The 11811-nt window shown below is 50.7% G+C and overlaps 7 protein-coding genes across 7 annotated transcripts; 4 read left to right on the forward strand and 3 right to left on the reverse strand.

The window, feature by feature from the left end:
- Positions 1-706: 706 nt before the first annotated feature.
- On the forward strand, positions 707-2100 carry JCM6883_002656 (uncharacterized protein; the record flags this gene model as incomplete). The annotated part of the gene is made up of 5 exons (XM_076631428.1): positions 707-866; positions 919-1253; positions 1318-1681; positions 1742-1953; positions 2029-2100. 5 exons carry the CDS (start codon positions 707-709, stop codon positions 2098-2100), a joined length of 1143 nt encoding a protein of 380 aa, XP_076488489.1.
- Positions 2101-2452: 352 nt separating this feature from the next.
- JCM6883_002657 (uncharacterized protein) lies at positions 2453-3368 on the forward strand (the record flags this gene model as incomplete). Its single annotated transcript, XM_076631429.1, has 2 exons — positions 2453-2884; positions 2952-3368. 2 exons carry the CDS (start codon positions 2453-2455, stop codon positions 3366-3368), a joined length of 849 nt encoding a protein of 282 aa, XP_076488490.1.
- Positions 3369-4032: 664 nt separating this feature from the next.
- Positions 4033-4982, forward strand: JCM6883_002658 (uncharacterized protein; the record flags this gene model as incomplete). Its single annotated transcript, XM_076631430.1, has 2 exons — positions 4033-4461; positions 4536-4982. The coding sequence occupies 2 exons, from the start codon at positions 4033-4035 to the stop codon at positions 4980-4982; spliced, it is 876 nt and encodes a 291-aa protein (XP_076488491.1).
- A 227-nt stretch (positions 4983-5209) lies between these two features.
- Positions 5210-6511, reverse strand: JCM6883_002659 (uncharacterized protein; the record flags this gene model as incomplete). Its single annotated transcript, XM_076631431.1, has 5 exons — positions 5210-5269; positions 5338-5504; positions 5580-5956; positions 6074-6211; positions 6321-6511. The coding sequence occupies 5 exons, from the start codon at positions 6509-6511 to the stop codon at positions 5210-5212; spliced, it is 933 nt and encodes a 310-aa protein (XP_076488492.1).
- Positions 6512-6803: 292 nt separating this feature from the next.
- Positions 6804-8138, reverse strand: JCM6883_002660 (uncharacterized protein; the record flags this gene model as incomplete). Its single annotated transcript, XM_076631432.1, has 4 exons — positions 6804-7482; positions 7558-7644; positions 7706-7841; positions 7910-8138. 4 exons carry the CDS (start codon positions 8136-8138, stop codon positions 6804-6806), a joined length of 1131 nt encoding a protein of 376 aa, XP_076488493.1.
- Positions 8139-8561: 423 nt separating this feature from the next.
- Positions 8562-10041, forward strand: TRM8 (tRNA (guanine46-N7)-methyltransferase; the record flags this gene model as incomplete). The annotated part of the gene is made up of 6 exons (XM_076631433.1): positions 8562-8657; positions 8737-8795; positions 8863-9047; positions 9154-9479; positions 9578-9648; positions 9711-10041. The coding sequence occupies 6 exons, from the start codon at positions 8562-8564 to the stop codon at positions 10039-10041; spliced, it is 1068 nt and encodes a 355-aa protein (XP_076488494.1).
- Positions 10042-10238: 197 nt separating this feature from the next.
- On the reverse strand, positions 10239-11356 carry JCM6883_002662 (uncharacterized protein; the record flags this gene model as incomplete). Its single annotated transcript, XM_076631434.1, has 4 exons — positions 10239-10662; positions 10746-10831; positions 10908-11149; positions 11227-11356. 4 exons carry the CDS (start codon positions 11354-11356, stop codon positions 10239-10241), a joined length of 882 nt encoding a protein of 293 aa, XP_076488495.1.
- Positions 11357-11811: the final 455 nt, after the last annotated feature.

The raw sequence follows: 11811 nt of genomic DNA on the forward strand, positions 1-11811 counted from the left end.
GAAGATGTCAACGAGCCATCAGAAATAACTCCCTTGCTCTCCACGAACGTCGACAAGCGTCAAACCGGCTTCATCATTTCACCACTAACTCGACTCTATCTCGTCACCTTCCTGTTATCTACTTCGTTCATGCTCACGAGTACAACTCTGATTTGGGATGTCCGAGTCATCGTGTGCGATCTGCTGGAGAAAGGAGCGGGAGATTTCGTCGATAGATGTTCAAGTCGGGAAGTCGATGCGAGGAGCGCTCGAGAGGTCTCGTACATGGTCACCCTGACGACGATATCTGTACGTGAACCTTTGAGCTTGAGGCGCCCGGCTCGAAGGCTGACAATCGTTTCGTTCTACTCGTTTCTTCTCTCTTCCCTGCATCCCAATATCGTCTCCTCGGCCGCCCTCACCTCCTCGTGATGCCCTGTTCATGCTCAGTAGGGATGTCTGAACCTCTTCTCAACGGGGTGGCTTACTCGAAAGTTCGGGGTCAGATTTTCAATGTTCTTTCAGACATTTTGGCCTTCGGTGAGAGTTCTCTGCCAGCTGTGGGGAGGTGAGTCGTGCTTTTTCGCTCAAGCTGCCTAGATCCCTAGTCGTTCTGTTGGTGGCAGAACGAGAAACTTCTGCTCCTCCCTCGTCTTTCAACTGACAATTCTTGTTCCCTTTTCGACTTGGGTCAGTGCTCGATGGAACACTACTCGGAATTCGAGCCATGCAGCTCACACAACTCCTCACGATTCTTGGAGGCGGGGCTGGGTATATACTCTGTGTGAACACGTTCGCCGCGTTCTTGGTTTCGCCGGAAGACCGAACCGCGACGTTCGGCAGGCTGCAGGGTCTTCAAGCGTTCGGGACTGCCCTTGGACTAGTCGGTACGTCTCAAGATCTCTGCTCGAAGAGGACATTGCTGATGAGCGACTTTAGTCGGAGGTTGGCTTGGAGACAGATTTGGATTACCTACGCCCTTCATCGCCGCATTCGTCCTACTCGCGCTCTCTACTATCATCTCCGGCGTCTTTCTACCCTACATCCCTCCTCCAACCGCCGACGAGGCCGACAAATCCTCAAGCTCTGGTGGATTCTTCCGACCGCTCAAGATTTTCTTACCTCGTCTCGTCGAGAATGGAGATAAACGTACGAGGTGGTACGGCTTGTTCTTCATCGGGCTTGGATCGTTCGTCAGCACTTTCGCGACAAGTACGATTCAGATTCTGCTCCAGCTCATCTCGACGGCAGCGTTCGGTTTCACTCCTTCAGCTGTAAGTACACCTTCCTCTCGAACGAAGCTGGCTCTCGACAACTGACAGAGACCGATTGTTACAGAACGGACTCTTGATGTCCTTGGCGGCGTTATCCCGAGCCGGATTCCTCACCTTACTCTTTCCACAAATCATCAAACAAGGACGAAAGTGGTACAGCCGACCCACTGGTCAACCTCCGACACCTGTCGAGAACGACGAAGACACCGCTCCAGCAGGTCACCTCCCCGACTCATTCGCCGAAATCGAGCCGACTCAACCTCTCCTCGGTCCCGATTCATCTGAAGAACCTCCGACTCCTCCGACTCCGACTGATCAACAACACGGTTCTGCATTCGATTTAGCTTTCTTGCGAGGTTCGATTCTCGTCGATGCTGTCCTCACCGGGTGTATCGGTTTTACACAAACGGGCTGGAACCTTTACCTTGGTGAGTCTTCACTTCAAGTCGACTCATCGTTCGTACACTGACCTCTTCTTCGATCTCTAGCTGCACTCGTCGTCCCTCTCGCATCTGGCTCAGCTCCAGCAGCGAAAGGAGTCGTTCTCGAAATGGTTTCGAAAACTGAACAAGCCGATGCTCTTCAAGGTATCGCACTGATCGAAACTCTCGCAATGACCTTGACGGTGAGCGCGTTCGGTGCGATCTTTGCTGGACTATCGGAAATGGGAAGAGCTTTCGACGTTTTCTTCATCAATGCGGTTCGTTTCGTCTTCTCATTCTCCTGCAACAGACGAGGTCTGCCGCTGACAATCTCGATCGTCTGACGATGATAGGCAATGGCAGTAGTAGCTGGAGTGATCCTTCAGCTTGTACGGTTCCCACCCAAAAGTTCTTCTGCAGTATAGATTTTGTGCTTAGAACGATAGATGATCCCTTGAATTGTATCGTGTTTGCGTTTGCTCCATCTCATTGTGTTCGAGCTTTGCGTGGGCTCGAGCTCGGAGAGGCGACGACCAGAGCGAGTCACTCCAACGAAGCCGAGAGACGGCCGAGAAAGCAACTCTTCGAAATCTAAACGTTCCCCTCTTCGTCTCCCTCCCTCTCTCCCCTCTTTGACCATCCCTCGCCGAACCCCAGACTGTCCAGACTCTGACTTTCCACTGTTTGACGTCGATCGAGACCGCAGTTTTGGTCCTCTCACTCTTGATCTAAACTCATCTCTTTCTCCTCTGAGTAGCCCTCTCCTTCTTCCACTCGATGCCGATGTGCACCGCAAACGCAACTCTCGTCTACGGTCTCACCGTCCGCGCGTCTTCCCTCGTCTTCGCCGCCGACGCCTGGACCCGAATCGAACCTACTCTCCCTTTCTTCGATCTCGTCTTCCTTCGACGTCGATACGGAGGACTCGTCAGCATCACTCCAACTGGAGATGGACCGGTTACTCGAGTTCCGAACGAGATCTGGGAAGAGATCCGCTACTGGCTCGTTCAAGAGGAAATCGCAACTTCGGAAGAATCTCTCCTTCGCCCGAGAATCTGTAACAACGGACCTTGTGTGAGTAAAGTGACAGAGGGTGGGAGAGTTAAGTGGAGGAAGATGAAGAAGAGGAAGTCTTGCTCGATTACGCGAGGTGGAGTCGAAGATTGGTTGGAACATTGCGAGGAACGATGGCGCTCAACGACAATCCCCGTGAGTCGTTCTCGAGGTGACATCTACTGTACTGCGCAGAGCCATTGACTCAATTGTACTCTTTCAGAAAGCGAAAGCTTTGCTCTCCCATTTCGGATTGGCGCTTTCCTCGGAAAACCTAATCACGGAACACTCGACGGACGATTCCGCTCTCGTCCTGATCGCGGCTCCTTCACATTTCCAGAATGGCTCATCCTCTTCGCCTTACGCAACCGCCGGATGCGATTTGGAGGCCGAATTGGATCATCACTCTCTCGTCGATGTCTCCCTGAGGCTCGCACCCGACATGAAGAAACGCTTCACCAATCTCATTCGCCTCTTCGCCCTTGAGGTCGTGACCTCTTCGGTCAACAAGCTCGTGACGGGAAAAGTCGAGGACACGTTGGAAGCTTCTGGAAAGGCCAAAACGAGCGGGTTTGAAAACAAGACCGCAAAATCGATCAATCCACGTTGGAGGCTCTACGTCGCCTGCAAGTCGGACTAGTAGAACGTAGAAGCTACCGTTGAGGAGGAGAATATTGCGAAGGGACGAAGAGTGAAGTCGTTGTTGTGAAGTTTTTCTTTGGCTCGTTTCGAATGTACACTGGCGAAAGATACTCTCTTCTATTGTGCTTCTCCGCGGTGGCATTCATCGAGCTCACGGAACGAGGGCTGACGTCGCGAAGCTTGAGTGCGAAAAGCACGGTGCCGCAGCTCGACTTCTTTTGATCGTTTTTGCTCTCCTACTTTTCGCGCGCTCCTCTGCGGTGTCAGTATGGCGGATTTGCGAGATAACCAGATAGCTTTTTGTGACAATTTGAATCAAGAGCGCACAGCTTTCGAGATCCCTGCTCTTCAACTCTTGCTCCACCGCCTTCCACTCCTAGCGAGCTCGACACACACTACGCAAACCCGGATCAACTCGTGAGTACTCGAACGATCAGGCCAATACTCCCTCTCGGTTATCCACCAGTCTTCCGTCTCTTCATCTCCCGACATCGATCTCTCCATCAACTCCTGTCTCGAACCTCCAGAACTACATCTGAAGCACTCGAGGTACCCCCATAGACCTCTGACAGCCGGAACTCCCAATCTTCGTCCACTTGTCCCCTCTCAGCGTACCCACTCTTCCCTCCTCACTCCTCCTCCTCCCTTCCTCATCTCCGGTCATGTCTTCATTCGCGACCCTCGGATACGGACTCAATGTCAGAGCTACCGACTTGCTCACGGCCGCTCAAGCGTGGCCTGATCTCGAACCGACTTTCCGTTTCTTCGATTTACTCTTTCTTCGTAAACGAAACGGGACCCTCTCGGGTGGAGGGAACATGAAAGGATTGGTCGAAAAGGTACCGGTAGAAGTGTGGGAAGACATGAGGAAGGGAGTCGTGGTGCGCGAGATGATCGAGGCAGAAGATGAGTTCTTGGTTCAGTACTCGGCGTGTTCGAGCCCAATCGCCTGTGGCTGTGAACTTCCGGAGATGGAGGAAACGAGTTGGAAATATCTAAGGCGAAAAGGAGCAGGAGACTTCTCGTCGCAACCTTGTTGGTTCAAGAACGCTCTTTGGGATCTTGGAGATGGTTTCAGCGAGAGCTACAAGGTGAGTTTCTTTAGAGAGGCTCTTCACGACGCAGACCCAACCGAAACACTGATTTTGGGTCTCGTTCGGTGCAGCTCATTCGTCGACTCGTTACCTCTTTCGGCCTCGCCAGTCCCCTTGACGAAAATATCACTCCGATCGACTCAACCGGGACATGGAACGGATGCAAAATGCTTGACAGCTTCGCCCTCATCACTATCCCAGCTGCGATCGACGCGATGTCACATACCCTCGCGCCGAGAATCTATGGGCCGCCAGTGGAACGAGGTGGAGCTGCTGGACACTCGATTGTACCCGTTTCTCTCGACCTTCCTTCCGATGCCGACATTCGCCTTACTCGTTTCACTTTAATGTTCAACTTGCAAGTCATGGAGGTGTCGGCGAGTATCCTTCGTTGCACTGCTCCAAATTACGATATCGGCAATCTTGGCGGAAAGGTTGGAATCGAGGAGGATGAAGTGAAACCCAGTCGAGAAGTGAGACCTATGTGGCTGTTGTATACTCAGTGCTGGGAAGAGTAACGTTGTTCATCTATCCCACTCGCTGGAGTAAGTCGCAGAAACGAATTATTTTGATCCCAGCTCTACTTTCTCGATTCGCGTTTTCACTCATTTTGTCGACTCTCGTTCAAGTTGGGGAACGTTACTGCTGTTCCAACCACTAACAAACACAAAACTAAGAAGCTAACTAAGGCAAAGAGTCTGACTGTTGAGAAACACAAAGCTAAGAAGACAACCGATCGAGTATCCTACTCGAATTGTTCGCCAGTCCATTCGTTGCTGAGCTTCCAGAGTTTCTCCGCCTTGTCCTGTAACGACACACGACAAGCCTAGTATCAGTAACTTAGTAACCCCTGCGAGTAGAGAAAAGACGTACAGGGTTAACGGCGTATTCCTCGTGTTCAGGTTGGATTTGGCAGTCATCGAGGTATTCACCTCCCTTGAGCCAAGGTTCGAAAGCCGCGACGATATGAGTCGAAGCACCTTCTTCCATCTTCTTGAACTCCCATTTAGTTCCAGGAGTTCCATCCTCGTTGATGAAACCTAACCTCGAGGTCATCGATCACCAGCACCTACAGTGGTCTCGAAACTGATAGAGAGAGAACGGGAAAGGCTCACCCATTGCGATCTCATCCTCTTTCGTCAAGTGCCTCAACAACTCAGTTCGAATCGCCCCAGGATGAAGGGAAACCGCCGAAATCCCACGCTTCGAAAGGGCAACAGCGAAAAGGACGTTCGCAGTTTTCGAAGATCCATAACGTTTCCACTTATCGTAAGATTGTTCAGCCTTGGGATCGTCGTAATAGACATCACTAAGATGATGACCCCATGACGAGACGGAGACGATACGAGGAGCAGAGGAACGATGGAGAGCAGGGAGGATAGTGTTGGTGAAGATGAAGGGACCGAGATGGTTAGAAGCGAATTGGATCTCGTAGCCATCTTCAGTGAGGGTCTTCTCGCTATAGGCCATCACTCCGGCGTTGTTGATCAAACTGTTTGGGAGCAGGGAGAAGAGGAGACGAAAACGAAAACAACTTAACTCAGCTCGTTTCCTCTAATGCTAGCGATCTCACCACGTCTTCTCAGGTCAGGTAGAGAGAGAAACTTACACGTCGATAGGAATGTTCCACGAGAGAACTTCCTCTCCAGCCTTCTTCGCAGCTTTGAAAGAAGCCAAATCCAAAATCAAAACTTTCGTTTCGACCTCCGGAGCAATTTTCTTGATTTCTTCTTGAGTTTGTTTGATCCTACAACAGCATATCACTATCTCTAGTCAGCTCGTGTCCTTCTCTGCACATCAGACTCTGCTCAAGAGCGAATGAGGAGAGAGGGGGAGCGAGCGAGAGAGACACGTACTTTTCCGCCGACCTCCCAGCCAGGATTAGTAACTTCGGTTGGGATCGCGCAATGGCAGTAGCTGCTTCGGCACCTAATCCGTTCGGAGAAACTCCAGTAACGAGGACGGTTTTCCCAGAAATCTGGTCGTTGTAGTGACTTGCGGCTTTGGTGGAGGTCGTGTGGAAGTTGAACGAGGTAGGGATCGCCATCGTTTGTTGCGTGAGATGAAGGCGAAGGTGAAGGTAAAGAGAGGGAGAGAAGAGAGAGGAAGGAGTTGGGTGATGATGAGCAATTAAAATTCTCGGAAAGTGGAGGTGGAGCACCTCTCATCTCAGTTCAAATTTGAGTATACACTGGCAGCTGACTGATCGCAACAAAAACGTGCTTACCGTACACACTCAGCGCTCAGTTCGACTCGACGACGACTGAGTCAGCTACACAAAAAGGAACTGCGCTCGGATGACAAAAGTTTACAACGCAAACCACCTGCTCGGTAGTTGCTCAGTAATCCTCCCTTACGTCTCCTCCCCCATCGCGATATCGAGTATGTGCCTCCTCGTCGTCCTCCTTTCTCTTCCGTTTCCCTCTCTCTCGTGACCCTTTTCTCGACTTTGCATTCCTCTCTCTTTTCGTTTCTTTCTCGTCCTCTTCCGTACTTTCCTCCTCACTCTCGCTACTCGTCGTCCATCTCTCCCTATCTTGATCCTCATCCTTGCCTACTTTCTCCAACAATCTCTTCGCAACTCTCTTCTCCTTCCTACTCCCCCTCCCAATTTTCTTCTTCTTTTTCGTCCTCTTCTCCTTCTGCGCTACTCCCAGGAACCCCCCCGCTTCCTCGACGTCAGAGTCGGAGGGTTTCGATCGAGTTCCACAGAACATGATAGAGAGTATACAGACCACTACGACGGCGAGAATCCCGACGGCGACGGAAAAGAAGAGGAGATTCGATTCCTCCGACGACGAGGAGGAAGTCTCCGTCGTCTCATTATCCGAAGAAGAAAGGGGTGGGTCGGTCGGTGAAGGAGAGGAGGAGCTTGTGGGATTGTCTTCGACGGAGGAACTGGTTGATGAGGAAGAAGCGGAGGCGGAGGAGGAAGTTGTGGAGGAGTAGAAAGTGTTTAGATTCACCGAGGCGGGTTTCGCAACAGTTGCTATGGTGACGAAATCGGTGAGTTTGAGTCTGTTGCAAATACCTCGAGATCAGTAAGCGTTCTTCACGGGACGAGATAGAGAGAGAGAGAGATGGGTAGCTCACTCGTCTTGCGCTCGACCGTTTGACGTTCCACCATTGATCAGGAGCCTCGATTCTCCCGCTGGGTTATTCATGATTGTCAAAGTATGTCTATCATGCAGGAGTCATCAGCATTCGCTCCAAGACGAAGGAGAGTAAGCCGTCCACTGACTCTTTCTCCGCATCCAACCCACCAAAACTACACAGAAATTCCGAACTCCAACCACTTCCTCCTCCTCCTTTCTTTTCATGACAAGTCCAATCCGTCGTCGAATCAATCGCACAACACCAAGTCGTCCCATTCGGATCTATCCCAACCACTCATTCATCAGTCTTACTCACGAGAGGAAGTAGGAGATAGAATTCGAAGGCGTACTCAACCATCCCTGCACCCATCCTTCACTTCCCTTCCACCCCGAAAAACTCACAGTACATCCAGGTCCACTACTTCCCTTCACTTCAATCTTGGTCCCACCACTCCCTTCTCCTTCTGGATCCATTTCGGGAGCTAAATCGAGTGATTTCCATGCTGCGCTTGAAACGGTTTGAGGTGGACAGGCGTAGGAAAAGAAAGGGGAGGAGAAAGTGTATTGAGAGGTAGACATCGAGCGCTCTTAGCAGGCATGAGAAGAAGGAGGAGGAGGGACCAACTGCCTTGAGAGAAGAGAAAGAGACGGGATCTGAGCGAGAGTTCTCCGGGATTAGTCCGCGGATCGCTGACTATGGATCCAGATGAGAGCTTTTGTACTTGTAACACTTATCAGAGCATTCGAGCAGAGACCGGAGAAGCGGTTTAAGATGAGTTCGAAACGAATTGGTGAGAGAAGTATCGAGGAAGTGAGCTACGGTGAGCTGCGCGGCGGTCGTGGGTCGATTGCTAGATCCATAGTAGGCTGCATTGGAGTGCTTGGTGTGCTTGATTGATCGGCGAGTGTAGGACAGAGATCTAGAGATGAAACGATTCGAATTCGTTTGTTTTTCTCCCTTCTCCTCCACCCTCTGCAGCCCCGATTCACTCGAGTAAAGGAATGGCTCGAAACCGTAAATCTCAGAAGAAAGCCGCGAAAGCGAAAGATGACGCGCTTCTATTGGGAGCGGCTACTACAGAAGTTGGAATGCCTCGAGTGAGTTAAACCTCCTTCTCTCCTCTCTCCTTGTCGATCGAGAGAGAGGGAGCTGATCAGGAGCAATGAGGCTGTTCAGAAACGCTTCTACCGTCAACGAGCTCATGCGAATCCTTTGAGTATTCACCACCTCGAATAGTTCGTTCTCTCTTCCTCTCTCTCCCTCCCTATCCCTCTCCTTCGCTCACCCCTTATCCCATGCCAGTCCTTCATCTCCAGCCACAATGGATTGGTCAACTCATTTCCCGACCTTCTTCTCCCCTCCTCCTCAAGCGGGACAAGGTTCCGTCAATCTCAAAGGAAAGAAAGTTGAATTCGCCGATGTTGGTTGCGGGTTCGGTGGATTGAGTATCTCTTTAGCTCCTTTATTCCCGGAAACTTTAATGCTCGGTACGCACTCTCCTCTCCTTTCCCCGAATCGAGACGAGAGGAGAGGAGAGGAAGGAGCTGACTTTTCCTCTGGAATTTCGCTGTGTTGTGGAGTTACTGTCTGTAGGTCTCGAGATTCGAGTTCAAGTAACTCAATACGTTTCGGACAAGATTCGAGCTTTACGTTTGAACCCAGGTTCGGTAGATCCCGATAATGCAGCTGATGTAGAAGCCGCCGTCGCCGAAGCGAAACAACTTCAACAACAATCAACAACAGAAACTCCCATCACCACCGGAATCGAAGGAGAAGGAGAAGGCGGAAGCGTTCTGACGTCGAGACCTAGAGGGATTAGGAAAGAGTTGATGCCGAAGGAAGGGTACAGTTATGGGAATGTGAGCGTGTTGAGAGCGAACGCGATGAAGTTTTTACCAAATTTCTTTGAGAAAGCTCAAGTGAGTCCCGCTTCCTTCTTCCGGGGAATCGGCCGGACAAGAGCGAAGAGAGAGAGAGACGATTTCTGATGTGATTGTGATTGTCGTTTTGATTTTAGTTATCGAAAATTTTCTTCTTATTCCCCGATCCTCATTTCAAAGCCCGTAAACACAAAGCCCGAATCATCTCGTACGTTCCTACCTCTCTCTCTCTATCAGTCTCAAGACTGACAGCTCTTCCTCCTGAGATAGTCCGACACTTCTCGCTGAATACGCCTACGTTCTCCGTCCCGGAGGACTCCTCTACACGATCACCGATGTTCCCGACCTTCACATCTGGATGACATCCCACTTGGCCTCTTTTCCCTTATTCAAACGTCTAACCGAGGAAGAGATCGATAACCTTGGATTAGAATCGGGAGAAGGAGTCGAAGGACAGGAAGGGAGTGAATTGAATAGGGAGAGAGAGAGGGAAGTTATGGAAGCGGTCAAGAGGAGGACTGAGGAAGGGAAAAAAGTAGAGAGGAACGATAAAGGGAAGGAATGGAGCGTTTGGAGGAGATTAGAGGATCCGACTCTCTAGAAGAATATCGAGGGGATTTGTCTGTGTGAGTCTATCTCTACGCTCTCGATGGTCTCGATGGAACAATCTCTGACGATGGTTGTTGAGAGGTAGAGACGAACAAATTGTATCCATTTTTTTTTAGGAATTTCTAGATTCTAATCCATCTTCGCATTCCTCTTTTCAACCTTCTAACCTTCCACCGCTTTCGCATCGGATCAGACCGAGAGTAATCGATCTAGTTCACTTTCCCCTTCACTACTTCCCTCGTCTCTAAATCTCCTCCTCCTCTCCCTCCTAGATCTCGCCAATTCCCTCTCTTCCCTCTGCTGTCCCTTTCTCACCCCTCCGTCCTTCTTCCTCCCCGCACTCCTCACATCCTGATGCGTCGATCCCCTCAACCTCGGAGCAACCTCTACCACTTCAACCCCCTGATCAAACGCCATTTCGATAAAACTCAACGTTTGGAGATGTCGCATCACTTCGATGATTAGTAAGATGAAAGGGATTCCGAGGATTAGGTAGGTTTGATTGAGTGCCATGAGGGTACAGAGTTCGAGTTTGTTGTTGTTGTTTAGGGATTCGGAGGAGCTTGAATCGTGGGATTGAGTTGGAGCGGAGACGATCAAGGATCTGGTCGTACTGAATCCGATCGTGACGTGATGCATGGACGGGAAAGGTCAGCGGATTGGATTTTGTGAGGGGAGGGGGAGCGAGTGACTAACCAGAATTCCAACCAATCTTTCGAATCCATCCTCGAACCGAGGAGGAACAACCCGATTGAAGTAGCTACCAACAAGAACAAGCACATCTTTTTCGCCATCCATTCTCTTTCGTGATCAGCATTCGCTCCCAACTTTTCAGTCAATCGAAAACGATAAACTCACGACACTGGCCCAACTCAACATTCTCAACCTCCTCTTCTTCCCGTTCCTCTCTTTCTCCGCCTCTTTCTCCGTCTCTTTCTTCCTGGGGAATTCGACAATGATTCGTTTCGTATCATACGATTCACTAATCGCCGTCTCGAAAATCTTGAAGAACAAACTCGCCGTCAACGACGAGTAAACCAACCCAGATCCTACGATCGACCACAAGAGGATCGTCTGAGGAAGAGTTGGAAGGAAGTAACCTTCACATTCACGGAATGAGGAGTCAGTTGAATTGAGGATGAACGACAAGGAGGAGAAGGAGGAGGTTGAAACGAACCGGTAATGTGGGTAGGGAGCGAGATCGAACATAAAGCACCTAGGAAACTCGAGATGAACGTGTAGGCAGAAGCGGTAGTTGGGGTTTGACACGATTGAGAGTAGGGGTTCGAATCGTGAGAATGGGTCATCTTCGCAGATCGGAGTGAGGAGGGAGAGAGACGGAGGAAAAGAACGTGGGAAGAGGGAGGAAGTTGGGTACTGGATCGATGAGAGAACCGTAGGGGTCGAGGAGGACGACTCACGAGCCTCGAGAAAGAAAACAAAACTCAGGGGTGAGCGAATAGAGGTTCGAGCTTTCATCTTGGCGAGGTGTGAGTTCGACTTTGCGTCTCTTTCGATGGTTCGATGGCTGATGTGGTTGATCTGCTGAAACCGTAGATACGCCGTGTGTGTAGGTCGAGCGAATCGAGCCTGCCTCACTCGATTCGAAATCCTTTCACCTGTTTCGCTCGGTCCTCTTTGCTCGTTCGCCTTCGCTCGAACCCTCTCTCCGCGGTACCGGGCAATCCCCTCACCTCGACAGTACTCAAGACCGACGAGGCCAGAATAGGACCTCTTGACACGCGACTCTTCATCCCTCATT

Source organism: Sporobolomyces salmoneus (assembly GCF_050403485.1).
Source record: "Sporobolomyces salmoneus JCM6883 DNA, S_salmoneus_JCM6883_v1_ctg17, whole genome shotgun sequence".
Lineage (NCBI taxonomy): Eukaryota > Fungi > Basidiomycota > Microbotryomycetes > Sporidiobolales > Sporidiobolaceae > Sporobolomyces > Sporobolomyces salmoneus.